This window comes from Mobula hypostoma, chromosome 10, assembly GCF_963921235.1.
Source record: "Mobula hypostoma chromosome 10, sMobHyp1.1, whole genome shotgun sequence".
Classification (NCBI taxonomy): domain Eukaryota; kingdom Metazoa; phylum Chordata; class Chondrichthyes; order Myliobatiformes; family Myliobatidae; genus Mobula; species Mobula hypostoma.
In genome coordinates, this window is record NC_086106.1 from 2,827,674 (window position 1) to 2,853,965 (window position 26,292).

The window sequence follows — 26,292 nt, forward strand, 5'->3', positions numbered from 1 at the left end:
CACCAAAATCACATGGTCAATGGGAAACAAAAGCGCAAGGATAAAAATTAAAACATGGCAGATAAGCAGTAATGTGTGATGTTTCAAACGCAAAATAAAAAGAAATACACACAAGCAAAATGGTTTTGTTCATAAGGAGCACTCACAGAAAACTAGTCTTATATCAGCTGTTTATCAAAACTCAGGTCCAATTGAACATTTCTTTGTTTCCAACCGCATGCTGATTCGTTTAATCACAGTAATCGTAACCCTGCACAGGCAGCTGAAGAGCTGCTAGTGACACGACCTGTATAGTTCATTGAGTGGAAAAGTTGACTTTGCCAGCATTAAACATTTTATGTTTGAGTAAATTTCCCAAAATATTGGTTTTGTTTTAAATGAATAATAATATCCTCCCATGCCTCACCGGTGTATCAGGTGGGAACCTTGCCGTTTCTTTAGCATTAGTCTGTTTTGTGAGGCTTGAGTTGCTTGCTGGATACTCAATCCAGCACAATTATGTGATAGCCAGAGGCTTTTCCCCGGGCTGAAATGGCTAACATGAGGAGGCAGAGTTTTAAGGTGGTTGGAAGTAGGTACAAGGGAGATGTCAGAGGCAAGTTTTTCACACAGAGAGTGCTGGGTGCGTGGACTGCACTACCAGCGAAGGTGGCAGAGGCGGGATACAACAGGGTCTTTTAAGAGACTCTTAGATAGGTAGATGGAGCTTAGAAAAATAGAGGGCTATGCGGCAGGAAAATTCTAGGCAACTTCTAGTGTAGGTTACATGGTCAGCATAACACTGTGGTCTGAAGGGCCTGGAATGTGCTGTAGATTTTCCATGTTTCTAAATGGAAAATGTGCAAGGAGCTGACCAGATTTGAACCCAGGACCACTCGCCTTGAAATCCGGTGCAGAAGCCACTACACCACCGGCCGGCTTTCATATGCAAAATGGCTACTGAATTTAGTAAGTTGTTCCAGAGTTGCACTGTAGGCAAAGTCTGTGGCTGTCTTGGAAAGACAGAATTAAAAACATTGACAGAACAATTTGCAAGAGTAACTATTGTTGCGATTGAGAATCAAAAATATTGTTAACTCAGCAGAGTTTTAACAGTGGAGGTTGTATACTTACAACATTTAAATTCTATCTATAAATAATCTATTCAAGTACATGGAATGAGACACTCCGACATTCATTTGATTCAGGTCTACATCTGCACTAAATTAATTGTGAAATGCTGACCCATACATGAACCAAAGATATTGAAACTCAAGACGGTGAAATTAATCTGTAATTCATTTTGCAAAACGGTATGTGAGAGTAGTTTAAATATAATTTTTTTATTAGAAATCCAGAAATTCAATTTAATATAAATGCAAAATGTGGTTGTTTCCTGGGAATTCATAAATTCAATATTAAACCAGTTTGCATCAGTTCTCTTCCACTGTCATTTGCCTCAGCAGTACAATGATAGAGATTTCCATTCAACTATTTTTGTACGCAATCACACTGTTAAAAAACTATACTTCCTTTTAAAGGCAGCCTGAATTTTCCTGCTCCAGATGAATTATCTTATAACCTCTTTGATATGAAATAAAACTACAGCCTCACTTCATCAAGCACCTCCACTCCATCTGCTACAAGCAGAACTTCCCAGTGGCCAAATATTTTAATTCTGATTACCATTCTGATTCTAACATGTCAGTCCATGGCCTTCTCTTGTACCAGGATGAGGCCACCCTCAGAGTGTAGAAGGAACACCTTATATTCCATCTGTGTAGCCTCCAACCTGATTTTGTGTGCTAGATTAAAAAGGTTAAACTTTTCTTCCTATTTTCAATTGCTCTGCAGCTTGATTCCTTTTTCGTGCACACTCATGTTAGTTCATTACATCTTGAACACATGCAAACTGATGGAAGAAAAAACTTTTCTCAAGTTGACTCTCACTGGGACAAAAATGGTACACAGAGAATTCCCACTAACCCCCTACTCTCACTTTCCACACTTTACTGCCTCTAGCACATATGCTGGGACCAGCCCCCCAGCTGCTAACTCTCATAAGGCAGTGGATGTTAATATGCGAGTGACATATATGTGGAACTCAGAACAACACACACAAAATGCTGCAGGAACTCAGCAGGTCAGGCAGTATCTACGGAAATTATTAAACAGTCAATGTTTCGGGTCGGGATCCTTCATCAGGACTGGAAAGGGGGAAGACATCAGAATAAAAAGGTGAGGAGGAGGAGGATAACTAGAAGGTGATAGGTGCAGTCAGGTGGGTGGAAAAGGTAAAGGGCTGGAGAAAAACGAATCAGTAGGAAAGTGGACCATAAGAGAAAGGAAAGGAAGGGCACCAGGAGGAGGTGATAGGCAAGTGAGGGGAAGAGGTTAGAAGCAAGAGCGGGAAAGTAGAAGAGGGAAGGTGGAGGGGAAAAAATACCAAAAGGAGAAATCAATGTTCATGCCACCAGGTTGGAGACTACCCTTTCAGAATAGGAAGCGTTGCTGAGAGACCTCATCATGGCAAAATAAGAGGCCTTGGACTGATATGTCAGCATGAGAATGGGGATAAGAATGGTTGGCTACTGGGAAATTCCACTTAGAACCATAGAACATTACAGCACAGAAACAGGCCTTTTGGCCCTTCTTGGCTGTGCCAAACCATTTTTCTGCCTCGTCCCAATGACCTGCACCTGGACCATATCCTTCCATACACCTCCCATCCACGTATCTGTCCAATTTATCCTTAAATGTTAAAAGTGAGCCCGCATTTACCACTTCATCTGGCAGCTCATTCCACACTCCCACCACTCTCTGTGTGAAGAAGCCCCCTCTAATGTTCCCTTTAAACTTTTCCCCCCTCACCCTTAACCCATGTCCTCTGGTTTTTTTCTCCCTCAGCCTCAGTGGAAAAAGCCTGCTTGCATTCACTCTATCTATACTCATCATAATTTTATATACCTCTATCAAATCTCCCCTCCAGGGAATAAAGTCCTAACCTATTCAACCTTTCTCTGTAACTGAGTTTCTCAAGTCCCGGCAACATCCTTGTAAACCTTCTCTGCACTCTTTCAACCTTATTAATATTTTTCCTGTAATTTGGTGACCAAAACTGCATACAATACTCCAAATACAAGAATATAGCAGATGGAGTGAGCAAAGCAGGCCCCCAGTTTATGACGGATTTCAACAACGCAGAGGAGGCCGCATCAAGAGTACCAGATAATATAGACGATCCCAACAGATCCACAGGTAAAGTGTTGCCTCACCTTATTGGGTGTTAATATGCTGAGTGACATGCAGAGTAGCAATACCTTGTACACCTGTAGCACCGTTTGTGTAATTTGATTCCCACAGTGTTTTGCAGGAGCAATATCAAACAAAGAAAGTCTAGAGGAGGTTCACAAGATTGAATCCAGGAATGAAAGAGTTAACATATGAGGAGCACTGACGGCTCTGGGGCCTTTACTCACCGGAGTTTAAAAGCATGAGGGGGATTTCCTTGAAACATACAAAATATCAAAAGGCCTAGATAGAGTGAGAGGATGTTTCCTATAAAGGGGGAGTCTAAGATCAGAGGGCACAGCCTCAGAATAAAAGGATGTCGATGTAGAACAAAGACGAGGAGGAATTTCTTTACCCAGAGGGAGGTGAACCTGGGAAATTTGTTGCCAGAGGCAGCTGTGGGGGCCAAGTCATTGGCTATATTTAAAGTGGAGGTTGATAAGTTCTTGCTTAGTAAGAAGGTCAAAGGTTATGGTGAAAAGGAAGGAGAATGGAGTTGAGAACAATAGTAATCAGCCAAAGGAGGATGGCGGAACAGACTCGATGACCTTATAGGTTTAAAATTTGGCTCCAAGCTTCTTAATAAGATTTGCAAAGATAACCAAATGCTTCCCAAGACAGACTTTCTAAAATACGTCTTGATGGAGTTTCTAAAATGCATCTTGAGATAATCAGAATTGTTGAGACAGTGAATGCCGGAGCTTAGAGCCAAGACAGGAGAAAGTATGAGTACCCGTGGTACCCAAAGGAAACCTGGTGCACAGAAATAAGCAAAGTCTTTGGAGGTTACATGGATAGGGAAGATGTAAGAATGACATTCGATAGAAGTTAGGACATAGGTAGCAGATTTGGGGTTTACATGGCTAAGTCTGATCTTGCTCAGGAGGTGATTTCTACCACGACTGGCTAGGTTACAATGAGAACCGTGCTCGAGTTTTATTTGCCCAAGTTAACTTCAAGACGAAGGTAATTTCATTCAGCTGCTGCCTAGGGACAAGTTCAACTTGCAGGAACAACTTCAAGGCATATTGGTCTGCACGTGTTATGAACCAAGGTACAGCACATCCTCAGAAAACCAAACATCACAGAAATTATTTACCAAATTCTAATCACTACTGCTTCCCACAGTCATCCTTAAAAAAGGAATAAAAAGGTTAAAAGTGTTAACGGTCTTAACTGATGAAATGGCGCACAGTTCTGAATTTTGTCAGCTTTGTGAAGGAATACTTTCATTAGCAATACACACAAAATGCTGGAGGAACTCAGCAAGCCCGGCAGCATCTATGGAAAAGAGTGGAAAAGAGTAAACAGTCGACGTTGCAGGCTGAGACCTTTCATCAGGACTGGAGAAAAAAAATGGATTATAAGTCAAAGTAAGAAAATGGAGGGGGGGGAGGAGGAGAGGCAGTTGCCCAAGGTTGTAGGTGATGGTTGAAACCGGAAGAGCAGGAGTGGTGAAGGAAACAGTTGGAAACTTCTCCAGTGTTTTAGCTCTTTCACCAATCGAGTTCCCAGCTCTTTACTCCACACCCTTCCCCTCTCCCAGTTTCATCTATCACCTTGTACTTCTTCCTCTCCTCCCCCCACCTTCTCACTCTGACTTCTAAACTCTTTTTTCCAGTCCTGTCTCGGCCCGAAACTTCAACTGTTCACTCTTTTCCAGAGATGCACCCTGGCCTGCTGAGTTCCTCCAGCATTGTGCATGTATTATTTTGATTTCCAGCATCTGCAGATTTTCTCCTGTTTGTGATTCAAATACTTTATTTATTTATTGTAATAAACTGCAAAACAGGCCCTGCCAGCCTTTCGAGCCGTGCCATCCAGTAAACCCTGATTTAACCCTAGCCTAATCATAGAACAATTTCCAATGGCCAATTAACCTACTAACTGATACATCTTTGGAGCACCCGGAAAAAACCCATGCATTCCATGAAGGGGGCATACAGAATTGAACTTTGAACTCTGAACTCCGACGCTATTACATCTTGCAGCATCACACTAACCTCTACTGTACCTTGGCACCCAACATCAGCATATTTAACACAGCCTATGAGGAAAAAAATCACATGAAGTCCAAATCCTATACATATAGTTGGGACAAATGGCTGATTTCTGTTCTGTAAATTCTGTGAGCTTTATTTTACAAATGTACATAAAGTGTCAATTTGGATTTTTCTTGCATTTCACAAAGTTTTGAAGGGGAAAATTACTCTCACTACAGGATATTTTCTCTGCATTGGCTAATTCAGGTCTTGTGTTATATACGACCAACTAATCTATACAGTATATGCAAGGTATATTGTATGTAGAAATACTGGAGGCTTGTACTAAAAGGTGCACAGAAATCAGAAGTACCGTTAAGACACTTCTTTTGTTGCCCTGAGGTTCAATTGTTCCTTGCACAGAAACTAAAAGAAAGCAAACAAAATATTCAACTAACAAATCCATTCAAAAGGCCACAGGTACAGCCAAATTGACTCAATCATTCCTTCCATGTTAGTACTCAATCAGAATCATTATCTGTAGACTGCATCACATCTTAGGCTTCAATTTCTACTCATTCTTCGACTTCCTCTTATCCCAGCTCAATCTGAAATAAAGCCATGCTAGCAACAAAGTGATCAACTGAATCATTCTCTCATTCACCTGCTCCATATTCCAGCCCCAAGCCCCTCAACAGTTTTCACATACCCCTGAAGGCCATGCGAAGTTATGAAGTACAGAGAATAACACAATAAAGAAAAGGAAGTATATGAAAGGCAAAAGACAGAGGAAGATAGAGAGGTAGACAAATAAACAATTTGTTCATAAGGGCTTTGTCCCTTTGCATATTCTCAGAAAATCTCTCAAGTCCCATTGTCTCTTTCATTTCCCTGTAACTTAATCTCTCTCAACTGCCCAAGAATTACTGTGATTCTCTTCTCAGTCCATGCCTGTTTGTTTGTTATATGCCACATGTTGTATGGCGTGGGTGATCATGGTCTTTCCACGATCGTGATTGGTCTTGGCAATTTTTTTTCTACATAAGTATTTTGCCATTGTCTTCTTCTGGGCAGTGTCTTTACAAGACAGGTGAACCCAACCATTATCAATACTCTTCAGAGATTGTCTGCCTGGCGTCTTGCATCACCAGGACTTGTGATCTGCACCGGCTGCTCATGTGACCATCCTCCACGTGCCCCCATGGCTTCGCGTAACCCTGATCGCCACCCTACTGGTCTTACTGTAGAAGTGAAAAGTTTCCACCACTTCCTCTGTCATCTACTTCTTTGTTTTTGCAATCCTCCTCACCTTTGACCTTTGATAGAGATGCATCCCAAATGCTAAGAGTAGTAGCCAATAAACCCACTAACACGTCTTTGGAACATGGAAGAAAACCAGAGCATCAGGTGAAGCTTACACAGTCAGTGAGGACAAGCAAACTCCACATGGACAGCATCCAAGATCAGACCCAGTTTGTTGTTAAGGTATGGCAGCAGCACTACTGTGCCACAACACTGCCCGCTTACAGAAAAGGAGATGGAAATATAGTTATATGAACATAATTGAAATAGCTTGTTTTCTCCACCAAAATTAAAGGCAACTGGAATCAGTCAACATCTTAACCTTATCAGTGTCCTTGAAGCAACAATTGACTATGATAGTATACGTAGCAAACCTAGCCCAGAATGATTAGCAGGTGGATGTACATTTAGATCTGCAAACATAATAATTAGCTACCTTTAGGCAAACATTGATGCTTGAATATCTTAACATAATCAAAGAAATTATTAACACCACATGAGCTCAAGCAACACTATTACTAAATCAAGGGTCTAATTTTAGAAACTACAATTTGATCTCGAGTAAGCTATGGTCAACTGGGACAGTTTTACTGATGGAAACATACAAGTGAAGGGTGAACGCATGGAATTATTATTTTAAACATTTAGTTTGCATTGCATGGCTCACCACACAAGTGGAAAGAGCCATATTGCACCATAATGCATTTTTCAGTCTGACAAGATAAATAATGTTAACATTGAACAAACCTTTCTCAAGGATATCTTCGGCACCATCTTCCCACTGATCCTCATCTTCATATTCATCATCCACATCTTTAAAAAAAGAAAAAAAAATTCAGAATAACATTTATTTCTGATATTTAATTGACTAATTACGAAGTATACACACTAATTTTGATAAATAATGACTACTTTGACAACCAATTTCTTAAGCTGACAAGTGCTAATGGCTCCGAATTAGATCAGCAGTGTTTAGATCAGGGTCCCCAAACTTTTCTATGCCATTGACCAACACCATTAAGCAAGGGGTCCCTGGACCCCAGGTTGGGAACCCCTGATCCAGATGGTTAAACAGCAAACCTCAGAGCGTACACTATCAAATGCACATATTTCCCGACTAACTGACAGATTTGGAAAGGTAATCATTCATTTCACTGTTGATAAATTGTGTAGACATCAGCTGCAGAACCCAAGCATCCTGAGACTTCCCAGCAGAGGGAAATGGACGGAGGGAGGAAATAAACTGCCTTCAGTTCCTGAACCAAGTTGGATGCTATTGATTGCTCATGAGCGGAATCCATGAGGATTTTAGGCTGCATATTAGGAGGTAAAGCAGAAGGCTAGTTACTTATTTTTAAATAAATTCACTGAAGTGTAATACTTCCAGTTAATTCTTTCTCCAAGATTTTTAAATGTTTGATTTTTCTATAAACATGTATTGATATTTAAAAACTCATTTAATGGAAGAGACATTTCAAACCTATGAAAAAGTTTTCAGCTTTCACAGATGGAAAAACAGAAAGGGTCTTTTGTCAGTTTTTAAGGGCAAGGTTTCCCTTCTCAATGTACCTGCCAGCAGGACTGCCTCCCCCCAATACAAAGCAGGCAAGCACGTGAGGCTCGGAGATAACAATTCAAGGAAGGTGGATCTGGCCAGCAAGAATTCATTTGCTAAATTTTGAGAAAATTCTAGTGGCCAAACTAATTCTGGCTAGTCATGAACTGAAATATCGGCTGTTTATTCCCCTCCATAGATACTGCCTGACCTCCAGAGCACCTCCAGCACTTGGTGTATTAGTCAAGATTTCCAGCAACTGCAAAATCTCCTGCACCTCTATTTCTAGTTGGGCTGCATCTAGAGTAGGGGTTCCCAACCTTTTTTATTCCATGGACCAATACCATTAAGCAAGGGGTCTGTGGATCCCAGTTTGGGAACTCCCTAGGGTATTGTGTGCAGTTATGGTCGCCCTACAATAGAAAGAGTGTGGAGGCTTTGGAGAGAATACCGGAGAGATTTACTAAGATGCTAGATGGATTAGAGGGCATGTTCTATAGGATGAGTTGGACAAACTTGGTTTGCTTATTCTGAAGCAACGGAGCCCAGAGGTTTATAAGTTTGTGATAGATAGCTGGTATCTTGTTCTTTGGAGTCAAACTGCCCAATATGAGAGGGCATGCACTTATGGTAAGAGGGGCAAGTTCAAACAAGAAGTGCAGGGCAAGTTTTCTTTTTACACAGAGTGGTGGGTGCCTGGAATGAACTGCCAGGGGCAGTAGCGAAGGCCGACACAGCAAAGGCATTTAAGAGGCTTTTATACAGCCACATGAATATAACCATATAACCATTACAGCACAGAAACAGGCCATCTCGGTCCTTCTAGTCCGTGCCGAACTCTTACCCTATCCTAGTCCCACCGACCTGCACTCAGCCCATAACCCTCCATTCCTTTCCTGTCCATATAACTATCCAATTTAACTTAAATGACAACATCAAACCTGCCTCAACCACTTCTGCTGGAAGCTCGTTCCACACAGCTACCAGTCTCTGAGTAAAGAAGTTCCCCCTCATGTTACTCCTAAACTTTTGTCCTCTAATTCTCAACCCATGTCCTCTTGTTTGAATCTCCCCCACTCTCCATGGAAAAAGTCTAACCACGTCAACTCTATCTATCCCCCTCATAATTTTAAACACCTCTATCAAGTCCCCCCTCAACCTTCTACACTCCAAAGAATAAAGACCCAACTTGTTCAACCTTTCTCTGTAACTTAGGAGAGATGTTCCCTTTGAATGTGGAGAGAATGAAGGACATGGATACCCTGCAGGCAGAAGGGATTAGTTTTGTAACTAATGTAACTTCAGGAGAAGGAAAATGTTAATTAATTTCAGTACCAGCTTCATCCAAGATGAATCCACCATGTCGCGGCTTCTTCTTGGGTCGATCATCATCTTCTTCCTCGTCATACTCTTCTTCCTCCTCTTCCTCCTCCTCCTCTTCTTCCTCTTCCTCATCAACTTCTTCAGCCTCTTCTTCTACCTCTCCTTCTCCCTCCGCTTTCTCGCTGCCACCCCTGCTGACATTCTCTTCCTCCTCCTGAATTAAAGATCAAAGTAAATTTATTATCAAAGTGCATATATGTCACCATATACAACCCTGAGATTCATTTTCCTGTGGCCTTCCTCAATAAATCCCTGCAATAGTAACAATAACAGAATCAATGAAAGACCGCACCAAATTACAGAAAATCCTATAGATCAATGAGGAGATCGAGATTCACAAACTGAGTCTGGATCAGGATCTTGACTTGAGACGTTGACTGCCCTTTTGTCTCCAGAGGTGCGCTCTGACAACCCCCACCCCTCCCCCTCCTCCGCCACAATTCTCCTTGCAGCTTGTTTTCTCCAACAAAATTAAAAGTAACTGGAATCAGTCAACATTCTAACTTTATCAGTGGTCAGAAGATTTAATAATTTGGAAAGACTGCATGGATTGGAAACTTTTTTGTAAAAAAGCAAAATGATATCCAAGAGAAGAAGGTGAGGAGGGGTACACAAACGATGAAGTAGTTTGATAGAGGAGGTAGTGGAAACTATTTTCACTTCTGCAATAAGACCAATATCAAGTGAGACAAACATAAACAGGCAGACTAATGGCAAATGGAATTTAATCCGATTAAATATGAGATGATGCACTTTGGGAGAAGTAATAAAGGTGAATGTATGCATTGAATGGTACGGCCTTAGGAATGATTGAGGAACTGAGGGACCACGGTGTACAGGTGTGGCAGCATAGGTAGAAAAGTTAGTTACACTTGCAAATTTCTACACATGTACCATGGACAGCATTCTAACTGGATGCATCACCATCTGGTATGGGATGGGGGCAGTGCACAGGATCAAAATAAGCTGCAGAAAGTTATAAACTCAGTCAGCTCCATCATGGGCTCTAGCCTCCCCAGCATCCAGAACACCTTGAAGGAGTGATGCCTATCGCCTGGTTTCCCTTTCACTTCTGATCCGGAGCGATGGCAAACCGGTGGAAATGCGATCCAGTGGAGCTGTTGAAGCAGCAAAAGGAGCTCTTGAGGTAAATGAAGGAGAACAGCCCTAAAGACCAGGTCGGTCATCTGGCGGCAGCAGGATCGGGAGCTGGGTGCAAAAGCGCCAGTGCTGTGGCCCTTGAGTACAGGGCAGCTGCCATCGGCATGTCACAGAGACGTGGCTCCGGTCAGAACCGGCTGTGTTACAGGGCTGCTGCAGTTGGACTGATCCCATACCCAAAGTTCACCTGCAAACGAATGGGGAAGGGAGGGGACTGGTGGCCACAAAATGAAACTAATACAGAAGATTGGCTGACTGCCAGGAGGCAAAGAGTGGGAATAAAGGGAGCTGTTTCTGGTTGGCTGCCAGTGACCAGTGGTGTTCCACATGAGTCTGTGTTGGGACCATTTTTTTAATGTTAATAGGGTCTTTAGAGACTCTTGGATAGGTACATGGAGCTTAGAAAAGTAGAGGGCTGTGGATAACCCTAGGTAATTTCTAAAGTACGTACATGTTCAGCACAGCACTGTGGGCCAAAGGGCCTGTATTGTGCTGTAGGTTTGCTATTTTTCTATGTTTCAAAAAGGTGACATCATCATTCGGGACCCTCAACACCCTGGACATGCCCTCTTCTCACTGTTAATATCAGGAAGGAAATACAGGAGCCTGAAGGCACACACTCAATGATTCAGGAATAACATCCTCCCCTCTGTCGTCAGATTTCTCAGTGGACATTGAACACCTGTATACAACCTCAGTGACTTCGACCATGGAATAATTGCCAGACAGGGTGGTTTGAGTACCTCAGAAACTGCTGATATCCTGGGATTTTCATGAACAGTCTCTGGAGTTTACAAAGAACGGTGTGAAAAACAAAAAACATACCATGAGCAACAGGCTCTGTCGGTGGAAATGCCTCATTAAAGAGAGGTCAGAGGAGAATGGCCAAATTGGTTCAAGCTGACAGGAAGGCGGCAGTAACTCAAATAACCACACGTTAGAACAGTGGTGTGCCGAAGAACATCTCAGAATGCACAACAAATTGAACCATGAAGTGGATGGGCTAAAGCAGCAGAGGATCACCAATATACATTCAATATCCATTGAGTGTATATTTTATATTAGGAAAGGTACATTCAAACGTACAGAGGAGTTGGTATGGGTGGGTACAATCGCAGGATTTAAAATGCATTTGGACAGGAAGAGAGAGAGAAAAGAAATAAAAGGATATGGACCAAAGGCGGGAAAATACAATCAACATGGATGGGCATCCCAGTCAGCATGGACGAGTTGGGCCAGAGAGCCTGTTTCCACGCTGAGACTGTTCATCAGAACTGCGAAAGATGGGAGATGCTGAGAAAGAGAAGTGCAGAGAACGCAAAGAAAAATCCTGTGATAAGGCTGTAGGCAAGCGAGATTCAGTACGAGAAAGGTGACAGCGTAGAGCGAGAGGAGTTTGCAGACAAACTCACAAAAACAGAACACCAGTACCGGGAAGGTGAAAGCAGATGTAGAGCAACCATCTGAAACTTCCAGCATTCATTTCTCACCCCGGAGACATAATAATCACGATTGTAAAAAATGACTGAATTCTATTGATTTGCAAAGGTGTAAGTTTCCATGGGAAATATTCACTCAAACAGTGGGGAAGACTGAAAACAGGTCAGAGTGACAGTGGGAAGGATAGTTAGATAGACAACAAAGCTGAAACAGTAGCATGACGAGTCACGACAACTAAACAGAAGCATTCAACAAACCAACCAACAAACCCACGTTGGGCTTTTCCAATATGGAAGAAAGCACGCTCTGACCTGCTAACTACATGTCAATCTCGACTCAAGCATGTTTGTATAACAAGAAACAAGGTGGTTAAAGGGCAGATACGGCATTGTCCTGCAGTTGGGAAGGGAATCATCCACTGAAGGCAGAGGGGAACAATGCTGAAAGCAGAGAATACTCGGAAGTGTGTATTTGAAGTACCTCATTTTCCTCTTGTTCTTCCCCCTCACTGCTTCGGGAACTCTCATCATCAGTAAAGTTGCTCCCATCACTGTCTGACATCTTGTAGACTCAGTGAAAGGCTGAAATGCAAAAAGCTTAGTTAAGATATAGGGTACTTGGATTTTCAACATGGATGTTTATTTACAAAACTTCAGCTGAGTATGTGTGCACAAAAAAACCGTATATTAAAATAACACAAATTTAAGGCTCTATCATACAATATATCATGATTTAAGCATTCAAAGTAAAATAAATATCACAGTATACTTAGAAAATTTCTTTACTTATTGAGATACAGTGCAGAGTAGCCTCTCCCAGCCCTTCGAGGTGCACAGCCCAGCAATCTCCAAATTTAACCCTAGCCTAATCATGGGACAATTTACAATGACCAATTAATCTGCCAACCAATACATCTTTGGACTGTGAGAGAAAATTGAAGCATCTGGAGGAAACCTACGCGGTCATGGTGGAGAACTTACAAACTCCTTACAGGCAGCAGCAGGAATTGAACACTGGTCCTTGGTACTGTAGGGTGCTGTGCTACCACTATGTTACTATTGTTACGAGAATACACATAAAATTAAGATGTTTGCTGGCCTGGGCTAGCATCAGTGGCATCAGCAATTGGTCTGCCACCTGCCCTCAGGGGAAGGAGAGATAAGGAACAATGGAGCAGCGTCTGGAGATGTGTAATGAAGGGACGTGGGAGAGAGAGCTGTCTGGAGCGGCTCCCCCTTTGAACCCTGAACTGTTTGAAGTGATGGACAGGCGATACCCCAGCAGCGGGATAAAAAGGGACAGGTTCGCTAAGACGGGGACACACGCCACCCGAGGTAACGAGACCCTGGAAGCGGTGCGCCTCTCACGAGTGGGTGAGAAGTGCCAGACAACGACAAGGGTGGAAAGGTATGATCAGCGGGAACCCGGTGTGTGTCCGCCCTTGCCTGGGTGCCGGGTTCACTGCAGAGGATCGACCGCATCTGGAGGAGGGGTCACAGTCGGTGACCTCAGGTGACATCACCAAGGACCCGCCCAAAAGCTGTTTGTGAGCCATCTCGCTGGTCTGTGAGTGAAGCAGTGTTCTGAATGATCAGTTGCTCCTATTCTATCTCTCTCTTCCCCCACGTTGTCCATCGCCATGGCAACGATTACTGCGAACTACTAACTGGACTGAACTTTGAGTCATTTTGAAATTGGTCATTTACCCCTAGACAACGATAGAGCTTGACTGATGCTGTTATCTTACTTCTGTGCACATGTGTGTTTATCATCACTGAACTGTTGCATTTATTATCCTTTCGATTACTGTGTTGCTTGTTTCTTTAATAAAACTTTCTTAGTTCTAGTACTCCAGACTCCAACTGAGTGATCCATTTCTGCTGGTTTGGCAACCCAGTTACGGGGTACGTAACATAAGTGGGGTTCTCGTCCGCGATTTTGAACGCTAAATTTGGGACGGAGTAAATTGATTGGGTTAAAATTCCCGAAAGAAAGAAAAGACAAACAGCAGAAATGGAGGTTGAGGAATTTATAAAGGCGCCGACCTTGGAGGCATTAGAGGATGCCAGGAAATCGGAATTGATAGCTGTGGCCAAACGGGTGAATCTTGCCAAGGTGAAGTCGACAATGAGGAGAGAGGAGATACACAGAGCTATTGTAGAGCACTATGTATCTAAAGGTGTGTTTCCCCAAGGTGAGCTGGGGGTGGTGTCTGTTGAAAAACCTGCTGGAGACGCAGTACAGGTACAGCTTGAAAAACTGAGACTCGAGCACGAGTTCCGGGTACGGCAGTTAGAACACGAAGAGAAAGAGAGAGAGGTAGAAAGGCAAGAGAGAGAAAGACAGTTGGAGAGAGAAGAGAGAGAGAGGGACAGGCAGTTGGAGAGAGAGGAGAAACAGAGGGAAAGGGAATTTGAGCTGGAGAAGTTAAAGATAAGGGCCAAGCAGGGGCTCGTGCCGAACCAAGGTGGAGGGTTCCGGGCGACCCAGGAGGTAAGGCTGGTTCCCCCTTTTGACGATACCGACGTGGATCGGTACTTTCTCCACTTCGAAAAGGTGGCTATAAGTCAGGAATGGCCGAGGGATAAGTGGGCTGTGTTACTTCAGAGTGTACTGAAAGGGAAAGCCCAACAAGCTTACTCCGCTTTATCCGCGGAAGATGCCCAGAAGTATGAGGTGGTGAAGGAGGCCATCCTCAGGATTTATGAGTTGGTCCCGGAGGCATACCGGCAGAGGTTCCGGAATGCGAGGAAGCGGTGGGACCGCACGTATTTGGAGTTTGCTCGTGAGATGCAAACATATTGTGAGCGTTGGTGCGCCTCGAAAGGGGTAGAGGGGGATTATGACAGACTGCTGCAGCTGATTCTGATTGAGCAGTTTAAAGGTTGTGTCCCTGAGGGTATGAGACCCTACCTCGATGAGAAAGAGGCAGCCACGTTAGCCGCAACTGCTAAGTTAGCGGATGAGTATGCGTTGACGCATAAAATGAAGGTTGCCCCGAATAAAGGCTACCAGAAGGGTAGTCAGGACGGCGGGGAGAGTCCGCCGGAAAAGTCAGAAAGTAAGCCGGGGACTAGTGGAAAGGATAAGGTAGACCGGGAGCAGTCTGGTAGGAAGTCTCCTGGGGTCGTCTGTTATAATTGTGGGAAAGTCGGACACTTTGCGTCCAGGTGCTTTGCCCCAAGGAAGGAGACGGGGAAAGGAAAAGCGGAAATTTTGAATGGCTGTATTGAGCTGTTAAGCGAACCGCTAGGGAAGGACAGGTCTGAAAAAGTCCAGGAAGGACGCGAGAGGTTTATCTCGGCCGGATTGGTGTCAGTGAAGGAGGGGTTAAAACCAGTTCCAGTGCGGATCTGGAGAGACACGGGAGCGTGTCAGTCACTAATACTGAAGAGTGTATTAGAGTTTAGCTCAGAGACCCAGACTGGGGAGGTAGAGGTCAAAGGTGTTGGGGAAGGGACAGAGTCAGTCCCTTTGCACCAGATACACTTACAGAGCAACCTGGTCTCTGGACTAGTCACGATCGGGGTGAGGTCCGAATTACCGATGAAAGACGTGGAAGTCTTGCTCGGTAATGACATCGCCGGAGGAATCGTGTTCCCAGTCGGGAGATTGACAGGTCAGCCTGCCAGCATTGAGGCCCCGCCCGCGATAGTGAATTTAGCTGAAACATTTTTGCCAACCTTGTACGAGAAGGGGGTAGAAAATGGAAAGAAAGAGGGTAGTGAGACAAGTGGTAGTGAGGGAGCTGGGACAGACGTAGCAGTAGCCGGGAAAGAATTTGTGCAGACGCAGGAGCGAGACGAGGGGCTGATGGTTTTTGCCGAGACCGCTCTCTCTGACACAGCCTTGACAAGGGAACTAGTAGGCTATTGTGCGGATGAGGAAGTGCTAAGGAAGAAAGGGAAATCAAGTACAGTACCCGCAGATGAGGAATGGGGGGTGGTGCAAAAGAGTTATGGGGATGAGGTTTTTAACATGGCCCACGAGGTACCCCCCGGTGGACATCTTGCGGTGCTGGAGGAAACAGTTGGTGGAATCATGAAAGAGATTTACCGGCTGCCCAGGGGGAAAAATGTTATTGATCATGACCGACGCGAACTGAGACGGTCACCGGCTTTTGATATGCTAACAAACCTGGTCGGTGTTAGCGTGGAAATCAATGAAGCTAGGGGCCCCCTGCTAAGAGAAAAAAACCATTTTGAAAAGATTAGGATGGGATCGGTCAGATGGGAGAAGGCTATTGTTTTGGCCAGGTCTACTGATAAGATCTCTCCCTTAATCCCCGAAGGAGTAATTAAACGACTCGCACCCATGTGTTTGATTGTCCCGAGGAAATGCAAAGAACTGGGACGTTGGGTGATTGTGGTTACAATAGGGCAGCCAAGTAAACAACACCCATATTTTTTGAGTAATTCAGTGACTAAAGGGCTGATGAACACAGAGGTGTGTATTGGCAATTTAATACGGCTGTCTGAAGCCAGTTTGAGAGTGAACCTTGAAAAAAATGAATTCGGCCACACGAGGGTCACTTACCTGGGAATTGTGGTGACACAGGGGCAGCTGGCAGTGATGCAAGCTACAGTGCAGGCTATCGCTGACCTCCCAACCCCGACAGACAAGAGGGCCCTCAGAAGGCTCTTGGAGATGGTGGGGTACTGCAGGAAGTTTTGCAATAACTCTGCGGTCAATACCCGTCCCCCTCCTACTAAGCCCTTGCGAGAGAAAACTGAGTCGGAATGGGACGACCCTTGTTGTTGTGGTCCGGGACAAAACCAAATGAGAGGTTACATTGGTCGCAATTCATCAGTGTTTTTGGCCACTATGAAGTTTGCTGAGTTGGAGCCTGGTCTAAGGGATTATTAATAACACGTGTAAAAGGAACAGAAAATGTGATGACTGTCTGTCAAGGTGTTGACAGCTTCAAATTCTCTGTATTAGCTAAATAACTGTTAAAGATGTATATTGTGTATGTATCAGATAATGTAGTCATGTTTGTAATTTTTACCTCCCGGTAAAAATCCTTAAAGGGGGGAAGTGTTACGAGAATACACATAAAATTAAGATGTTTGCTGGCCTGGGCTAGCATCAGTGGCATCAGCAATTGGTCTGCCACCTGCCCTCAGGGGAAGGAGAGATAAGGAACAATGGAGCAGCGTCTGGAGATGTGTAATGAAGGGACGTGGGAGAGAGAGCTGTCTGGAGCGGCTCCCCCTTTGAACCCTGAACTGTTTGAAGTGATGGACAGGCGATACCCCAGCAGCGGGATAAAAAGGGACAGGTTCGCTAAGACGGGGACACACGCCACCCGAGGTAACGAGACCCTGGAAGCGGTGCGCCTCTCACGAGTGGGTGAGAAGTGCCAGACAACGACAAGGGTGGAAAGGTACGATCAGCGGGAACCCGGTGTGTGTCCGCCCTTGCCTGGGTGCCGGGTTCACTGCAGAGGATCGACCGCATCTGGAGGAGGGGTCACAGTCGGTGACCTCAGGTGACATCACCAAGGACCCGCCCAAAAGCTGTTTGTGAGCCATCTCGCTGGTCTGTGAGTGAAGCAGTGTTCTGAATGATCAGTTGCTCCTATTCTATCTCTCTCTTCCCCCACGTTGTCCATCGCCATGGCAACGATTACTGCGAACTACTAACTGGACTGAACTTTGAGTCATTTTGAAATTGGTCATTTACCCCTAGACAACGATAGAGCTTGACTGATGCTGTTATCTTACTTCTGTGCACATGTGTGTTTATCATCACTGAACTGTTGCATTTATTATCCTTTCGATTACTGTGTTGCTTGTTTCTTTAATAAAACTTTCTTAGTTCTAGTACTCCAGACTCCAACTGAGTGATCCATTTCTGCTGGTTTGGCAACCCAGTTACGGGGTACGTAACACTATACCGATCTATATATAAACTTTGAATAGATATTACCATGACACAGAAGGAAAACATGTAAGCAAATATAATTATAACCAATACAGAGGAAGGATTTTTTGTATATTTTGGCAAAAGAAAAAGCAGATCCCAAAAATGAATAAAGTAAAACAATATATAAAAAGAACATTTACAATGATAATACAAAGTGACCACTGCACAACATCTGATGAAAACTAGACTACATTGCCATCATTATCTTTCATATCAGATTTTCATCAACCATGTTCTGCATCTCACACTTGCAACATGCTTTTTCGCCTTTTATTCATTTTCCTGTTATTTTAACACCTCCAGGCAGATCATCATCATTATGTGCTGTGTCAAATGACATGGGCGATCATGGTCTTTCCATGACCATGATTGCTCTTGGCAAATTTTTCTACTGAAGTGGTTTGCCATTGCCTTCTGGGCAGTGTCTTTACAAGACGGGTGACCCCAGCCATTATCAATACTCTTCAGAGATTGTCAACCTGGCATCAGTGCTGTTATGCACCAGCTACTCATACGACCATCCACCCCCTGCTCCTATGACTTCATGGGACCCTAATCAATACTCTTCATAAGAACATAAGAAACAAGAGCAGGAGTCAGCCATCTGGCCCGTCTAGCCTGCTCCGCCATTCAATAAGATCATGGCTGATCTGGCCATGGACTCATCTCCACCTACCTGCCTTTTCCCCATAACCCTTAATTCCCTACTATGCAAAAATCTATCCAACCTTGTCTTAAATATATTTACTGAGGTAGCCTCCACTGCTTCATCAGGCAGAGAATTCCACAGATTCACCACTCTCTGGGAAAAGCAGTCTCTCCTCACCTCCATCCTAAATCTACTCTCACGAATCTTAAGGCTACGTCCCCTAGTTCTAGTCTTACCTACCAGTGGAAACAACTTTCCTGCCTCTAACTTATCCATCCCTTTCATAATGTTATATGTTTCTATAAGATCTCCTCTCATTCTTCTGAATTCCAGCGAGTACAGTTCCAGGAGACTCAATCTCCCCTCATAGTCTAACACATCATCTCTAGATTTAATCTGGTGAACCTCCTCTGCACCACCTCCACAGCCAGTATATCCTTCCTCAAGTAAGGAACTGCACGCAATACTCCAGGTGCAGCCTCACCAGTATACAGTTGCAGCATAACCTCCCTGCTCTTAAATTCAATCACAGCAGCATGCTGCAATTTTTTAACCAAATAAATAATCTGATTTTCCATTTTTTCCTCCAAAGAGGATGACCTCGCATTTACCAACATTGTACTCCAATTGCCAGACCCTTGCCCAATCACTTAACCTATCTATATCTCTCTGTAGACTCTCCCTATCCTCTGCACAATTTGCTTTTCCACTCAATTTAATGTCACCAGAAAACTCAGATACATTCAGTCCTCTCTTTCAGATCGTTAATATATATCGTGAACAGTTGCGGGCCCAGCACTGACCCCTACAGCATACCACTCACCACTGATTGCCAACCAGAGTGACACCCATGTACACCAACTCTCTGCTTTCTATTAGTTAACCAATCCTCTATCCACGCTAATACATCACCCCAGCTCTACACTTCCTTATCTTATGGATAAATCTTTTATGCGGCACCTTATCAAACATCTTCTGGAAAACCAAGTAAATAACATCCATCTGTTCGCCTTGTCCCGTACCCCGTGACGGGAATAAAGAACCAGCAGAGATGGAAAACACCTTGGAGTCCAGTATTGCTAATAACTAATAATATTTATTAATAACTACGCAATAAAGTAAAATAAAAGTAAATAAGTCAAACAGGTTAGTAATGATTTTATATATATATATAAGTACATAAGTGTGGAAATATATGTAGATGAAAAACCAAGTTTCTTTAAGTCTAGGGGTAAAAAGATGTTGAGTAAAGTTCAGTTCAGTTCGTGGTATTTAGTTGAATAGCAATGGAGAGAGAGAGGAGAGAGGAGAGAGAGAGAGACAGAGGAGAGAGAGAGAGAGAGAGAGAGGAGAGAGAGAGAGGAGAGAGAGAGGAGAGAGAGAGAGCGAGGAGAGAGAGAGAGCGAGGAGAGAGAGAGAGCGAGGAGAGAGAGCGAGGAGAGAGAGAGAGGAGAGAGAGAGAGAGGGGAGAGAGAGAGAGAGAGGTCTTCAGGTGAGCTGTTGCCATCGATCTTCTCGTTGTCCTCCGAAATCCTTTACAAGTCACCGACTGTGACTTAACAAGGGGGACTGGTTTTCCTGTGGTGGAGCTATCATCCCAGCAAGGGTGGACACAAAGACAACTCCCCACCAGTCAACCCCTTCTTCACTGGAAGAGCAATTGGATCAATCCGCCTGATCAATCCTCCAAAACCCACTTTCTCCGCGGGCACAACAATGCTCATTCAGTGTCCAGATCATATGTCTGAGGTCTGTATCATCTGACCTCCTATTTATCTCGCCATGCTGAGCATCACCTGTCATTCAAAGAGTCCCTCCTTCTTTTGTCTGCGAGGACATGCAAGCAGACAACAAGTCCTTGAAAGTAACATGAATAATGTGCTGTCGGTCACCATAGCAACCTTGAGCGGCTCAGTGTTATCTCCAAAGTAAAACCCCAAAGTCACCTCCTGTGCCCCTGACGTGACAGTCCGTCAATCTTCATCTCTCTCTCTTTTCAAAACAAACCATCGATGATAAATAACTCTCTCTGTCTCTCTTCAAACAGTTAATAGGGGTACTCCTGGATCCCCTCACACCCTCTATCTACTGCACTTGTTATATCCTCAAAGAACTCCAGTAAGTTTGTCAAACAGGACTTGCCTTTGCTGAATCCATGCTGCGTCTGCCTGATGGATCCATTTCTTTCCAGATGCCTCGCTATTTCTTTTTTTAATGATAGCTTCAAGCATTTTCTCAACTACAGATGTTAAACCAACTAGCCTATTGTTGACCTGCCTTTTACCTACATCCTTTTTTGAACAGTGGCGTGACATTTGCCGTCTTCCAATCCACCGAGACCTGCCCGGAGTCCAGAGAATTTTGGTAATTATCACCAAGGCCTCTACTATAACTTCTGCAATTCATTTCAGTACCTTGGGATGCATTCCATCAAGACCAGGGGACTTATCTATCTTTAAGCCCACGTTTGCTCAGCACTACCTCTTTAGTGATAGCTATTATATCGAGGTTCTCACGTCCCATCACATCCACAATATCTCTCTTTGGCATGTTAGACGTGTCTTCCACTGTGAAGCCCAACACAAGATAGTCATCCAAAACCTCTGCCATTTCCTCATTACCCAATATCAATTCCCCCTTCTTGCCTTCCAAACGACCTACATTCACATTAGCCACCCTTTTCCGCTTTATATAATTATAAAAACTCTTTACTGTCCGTTTTTATATTTTGAGCCAGTTTATTTTCACAATCTATCTTCCCTTTCTTTATTACTCTCTTAGTGGTTCCTTGCTGCTTTTTAAAGTTTTCCCAATCTTCCAGTTTCCCACTACTCTTGACAACTTTGTACGCACGAGCTTTTAGTTTGATGCCTTCTTTTATTTCCTTAGTTATCCAAAGCTGGCTCTCCCCACCCTTACTGTCCTTGCCTTTAACTAGAATGTACTAGTGAAAAATGTCTTTGAAAGTCTTCCGCTGTTCCTCAATCATCCCACTTGTAGCCTGTGTTCCCTGTCTACACTAGCCAAATCCTCCCTCAATCCACTGTCATCTCCATTGTTTAGGCATAATACATTGGTTTTAGATCAAACTATTGCACCCTCCATTTGTATGAGAAATTCAATCATACAATGATCACTCTTTCCAAGAGGATCTCTAACTACAAGATCACTAATTTTACCTGTCTCATTCCACAGGACCAGTTCTAAGATAGCACTTTCCCTTGTAGATTCAGTAACATGTTTTCAAGGAAGCCATCATGGATACATTCTATGAAGACCTCCTCAAGACTGCCTCAACCAACTTGATTCACCCGACTAATGTGCAAGTTAAAGTCCCCCACGATAACTGCTGTTTCATGACTCAAATATTTCTCTGTTTATTGCCCATACCACTGTAATGTTATTATTCTGTGGCTGATAGACAACTCCCATCAGTAATTTTTTTCCCTTTGCTATGGTAAAGTTTAAGGGAAAGGGGGATTCTCAAGCTTCCTGTAAACAATGAATTAAGTACCGATTATGTCTGTGACTGCAGTGTGTTTGAATAATGTCTCACAGCTGCCTTCTTTGGAGCAAGATGATTAAAGTTCGCCCAGATCTACATAGGTGTCTCTGGGCTTTTCACACCTTTTGATTTTGACAAAAAGCAGTACGTGATGGAAATTAGATAGAACACTCCTTTCTTAATTAAAGCATAAATTTGACGGATGTTCTTATCTTTGTAATTAAGTTGTGGTTCCAGCAAACCAGGTAGAACATTCTTTTCTTTAATTAAGGTGGCTGGAGTGTCCAACAAATTGATTGTACTTTTGTATCAATAGTCCATTGACTTGACCCAAATAGTTACCAAACTGATTGTTCTCTGAATCAATAGTCCATTGACTTGACCAGAATGGTTATCAAACTAATTGTTCTTTATAACTTTGGCCTTATAACTTCTGACAATTCTGACATCGGGCAGTGAACTTGTAGAACCGCCGGAGAGATGAGAAAGGGTCTCTCCCTGATGTCGGATCCAAGTTCACTCACCGGCTAAGCGCGAAGAAATAAACGGGTGAAAAGTTAAGTAACGATCTTTTTGTGCTGTCATTATTTGATCCAGCAAATTTGCGTTTACATTTATTCCTAATATGTATCCAGACGGATTCAACATTCTGCTCCTTAGATCTTCTATCGTCTCTCACTATCGCCCCGATCTCATCTTTAATTAAGAGCGCTACCCCACCTCCCTTACCTTCCTGTCTATCCTTCCGTATTACCTGATACTCTTACATATTTAATTCCCAGTCCTCTCCACCTTGAAACCACGTTTTTGTAATGGTCAATATATCATAACCTTTTGAACTGATTTGTGCCACAAGTTCACTGACCTTGTTTTGAATACTACTCCAAATTGTTGAAACCACCCCCTCCTATTTAGATTAAAGCCCTAGTTATGCGTTTTGCTGGGATCCAGGTCCCGTCACGGTTCAGATGGAGCCTGTCCCATTGGAACAGCTCCCTCCTTCCCCAATACTAATGCCAATTTCCCATTCATTCAAACCCACTTCTTCCACAACAATCCTTGAGCCATGCATTTAACTCTCTAATCTTCTTGATCCAATGCCAATTTGCACATGGCTCAGGTAGTAATCCAGAGATTACCACCTCTTGGTTCTGCTTTTTAATTTAGTCCCTAGCTGCTCAAATTCCCTCAGCAGAACCTCTTACCTATGTTGTTGGTATCCTGAATCTTTCCCCTCCCACTGCAAATTCCTCTGCAGGTCAGATCAGAGATTGTCTGCCTGGTGTCAGTGGTCACATAACCAGGACTTGTGATGTGCACCAGCTACTCATACAACTATCCACCACCTGCTCCCATGGCTTCACATGACCCTGATTCCTGGGGGGGCGGGGGGGGTCAGTCTCATCTACAACATTTGCTGGAAATACAAATCACATAGAGGAAGCAAATATGGGCAAGCACATGCTATCTATCCATGAAACATACATGCTTCAGGTTGAGGCTCTCCGGTGGTCAGGATCAACCATTGATGTTATGTCCTAACTACCTCGTTCAGTCGATACGCAAGCCAAGCAGTACAATGTGAAGAGCAAGCTGTTACATGCTTCAATAAGATTCAAAGTAAACTAATTATCAAAATACATTTATGTCACCATACACAATCCCCAGATTTATTTTCTTGTGAGCATTCTCAGTAAACACAAGACACACAACAGAATCAAAGAATGACTGTCCCCTCCATCCAATGTGCAAAAGACAACAAACTGAGCAAATATGAAAACATAAATAAAAAATAAATATTAATATCAAGAATATGGGATGAAGAGTCCTTGAAAGTGAGTCTATAGTTTATGGGGACATTTCAGTGATGGGGTGAGTGAAGTTGGGAGGAGTTATCCCTTCTGGATCAAGAGTCTGATGGTTGAGGGGTAACAACTGTTCCTGAACCTGGTGGTGCAAGTCCTGAGGCTTCTGTACCATCTTCCATCAACCATCAGGCAACAGTGAGAACAGAGCATGGCCTGGGTGGTGGGGGTCCCTGATAATGGATGCTGTTTCCTTTAACAGCTTTTAATGCAGCTGTGCTCATTGGTGGGGAGGACTTTACTCATGATGGGCCATGTCTGCAGCTTTTTGTTGGATTTTCCATTCAATGGCGTTGGTGATGCAACCAGTTAATTTATCCTCCACCACACATCTATAGAAGTTTGTCAAAGTTTTAGATGACGTCTGAATCTTCATAAACTTCTAAGAAAGTAGACACTGCCATGCTTTGTTCGTAATGGCACTTACATGCTGGCCCCAGGACAGATATAACTTCAATAACTTCAATCATAACTTTCATATGAAGAAAGACTGGATGAACTGGGCTTGTACTCGTTGGAATTCAGAAGATTGAGGGGGGATCTGATTGAAACGTATAAGATCCTAAAGGGATTGGACAGGCTAGATGCAGGAAGATTGTTCCCGATGTTGGGGAGGTCTAGAACGAGGGGTCACAGTTTGAGGATAGAGGGGAAGCCTTTTAGGACCGAGGTTAGGAAAAACTTCTTCACACAGAGAGTGGTGAATCTGTGGAATTCTCTGCCACAGCAAACTGTTGAGGCCAGTTCATTAGCTATGTTTAAAAGGAAGTTAGATATGGCCCTTGTGGCTACAGGGGTCAGGGGGTATGGAGGGAAGGCTGGGTTCTGAGTTGGATGATCAGCCATGATCATAATAAATGGCGGTGCAGGCTCGAAGGGCCGAATGGCCTACTCCTGCACCTATTTTCTATGTTTCTATGTTTCTATGGTTGAATCTTTGAATATCATGATTTTGAACTACTCTGTGGAATCAAAACCACCTGCAGGGTTTTTGGAAAATATTCAAGGTGGTACATGTGTGCTACTACACTATAACTAGGAAATTATTTGCAGTAAGGTGCTGCCTGTAATGTCAAACCAACCCATAGCTGTCACTTGAAAACAATTCAAAACAGCTGAGAAACTAAGCCAGGGTAAACGACACTACGTGACTCACACCGAAAAAAACTAAGTTCCAAATCAATAAAGGTAGATTTGATCCTTTATTACGAAAGCAGCAAAAACAAAGGATAAAAATCTAACAAATTAAATTAGCGATAAAAGTCTTAGCATTCAAATCAGCATAACTAAGCGTTCTAATTAGCAATATAACTAAGCAATACTAAATGTAATTAGCGGGCAGAATAAATTAGCATTCCAATTAACTGTTAAATACGGGCCGTGGACAATTTGATGAAGGTGGACGTGAAAGCACAGAGGAACATCTGGAAATATTTCTGAAACACTCGTTCGCTGCTGTCGTTACTGTGTGGTCAGGAATCTTTTGGAGGGTAGACCTCAAAATCCCCGGCTTTGCCTGCTGTAGGCGACCAAGAAGGAGGTCGAATCGTTCGGATAGTGATAGCGCTCAGTACTCGGTGTCGGAGAGCTGATCAGAGCTCGAAGTTTTCAGATGACTCAGTCGGACCGTGGTCGGGTATGGCAGGGAGAGTTTTTCTTCCACCTCTCCATCTGCGTGAGACGTGGGACATTTGAGAGTCTTTGAACTTTTACTGTGCTCATGGAGTTCTTCATCAAGTTATGGTATTGTTGCACTGTTGTAACTACAGGTGTCCCCCGCTTTTCGAACGTTTGCTTTACGAAACTTCACTGTTAGGAAGACCTACATTAGTACCCCGTTTTCGCTTTCAGAAGGTGTTTTCACTGTTACGAAAAAAAAATTCAGCGCACGATAAAAAATCAGCGCACGATAAAAGGCAGCGCGCCCCAAGCAGCCGCTCTCCGCCGGATTCGGAACTGCTTTGCTTTAACACGTGCCTGTGAGCAGCCATTTGCAAGATGAGTTCTATGGTATCAGAAAAGCCTGAAAGAGCTCATAAGGGTGTTACACTTACGGTAAAACTAGACATAATTAAGCGTTTTGATCGTGGTGAACGAAGTAAGGACAAAAACAACAGGAATTCTGCAGATGCTGGAAATTCAAGCAACACACATCAAAGTTGCTGGTGAACGCAGCAGGCCAGGCAGCATCTGTAGGAAGAGGTGCAGTCGACGTTTCAGGCCGAGACCCTTCGTCAGGTCTCGGCCTGAAA

At 43.6% G+C, this 26,292-nt stretch overlaps 1 protein-coding gene across 2 annotated transcripts in view; it reads right to left on the reverse strand.

The window, feature by feature from the left end:
• Window positions 1–26,292, reverse strand: part of supt5h (SPT5 homolog, DSIF elongation factor subunit) — a 91,555-nt gene that overhangs the window by 57,963 nt on the left and 7,300 nt on the right. For both annotated transcript variants that reach the window (XM_063059882.1, XM_063059881.1), the window contains exons 2-4: window positions 12,574–12,674; window positions 9,445–9,646; window positions 7,302–7,367 (exon numbers count right to left, since the gene is read on the reverse strand). In XM_063059882.1, the coding sequence (XP_062915952.1) occupies window positions 7,302–7,367; window positions 9,445–9,646; window positions 12,574–12,654 (349 nt within the window). In that variant the 5' untranslated portion in view covers window positions 12,655–12,674. The remainder of the gene's footprint in view (window positions 1–7,301; window positions 7,368–9,444; window positions 9,647–12,573; window positions 12,675–26,292) is intronic.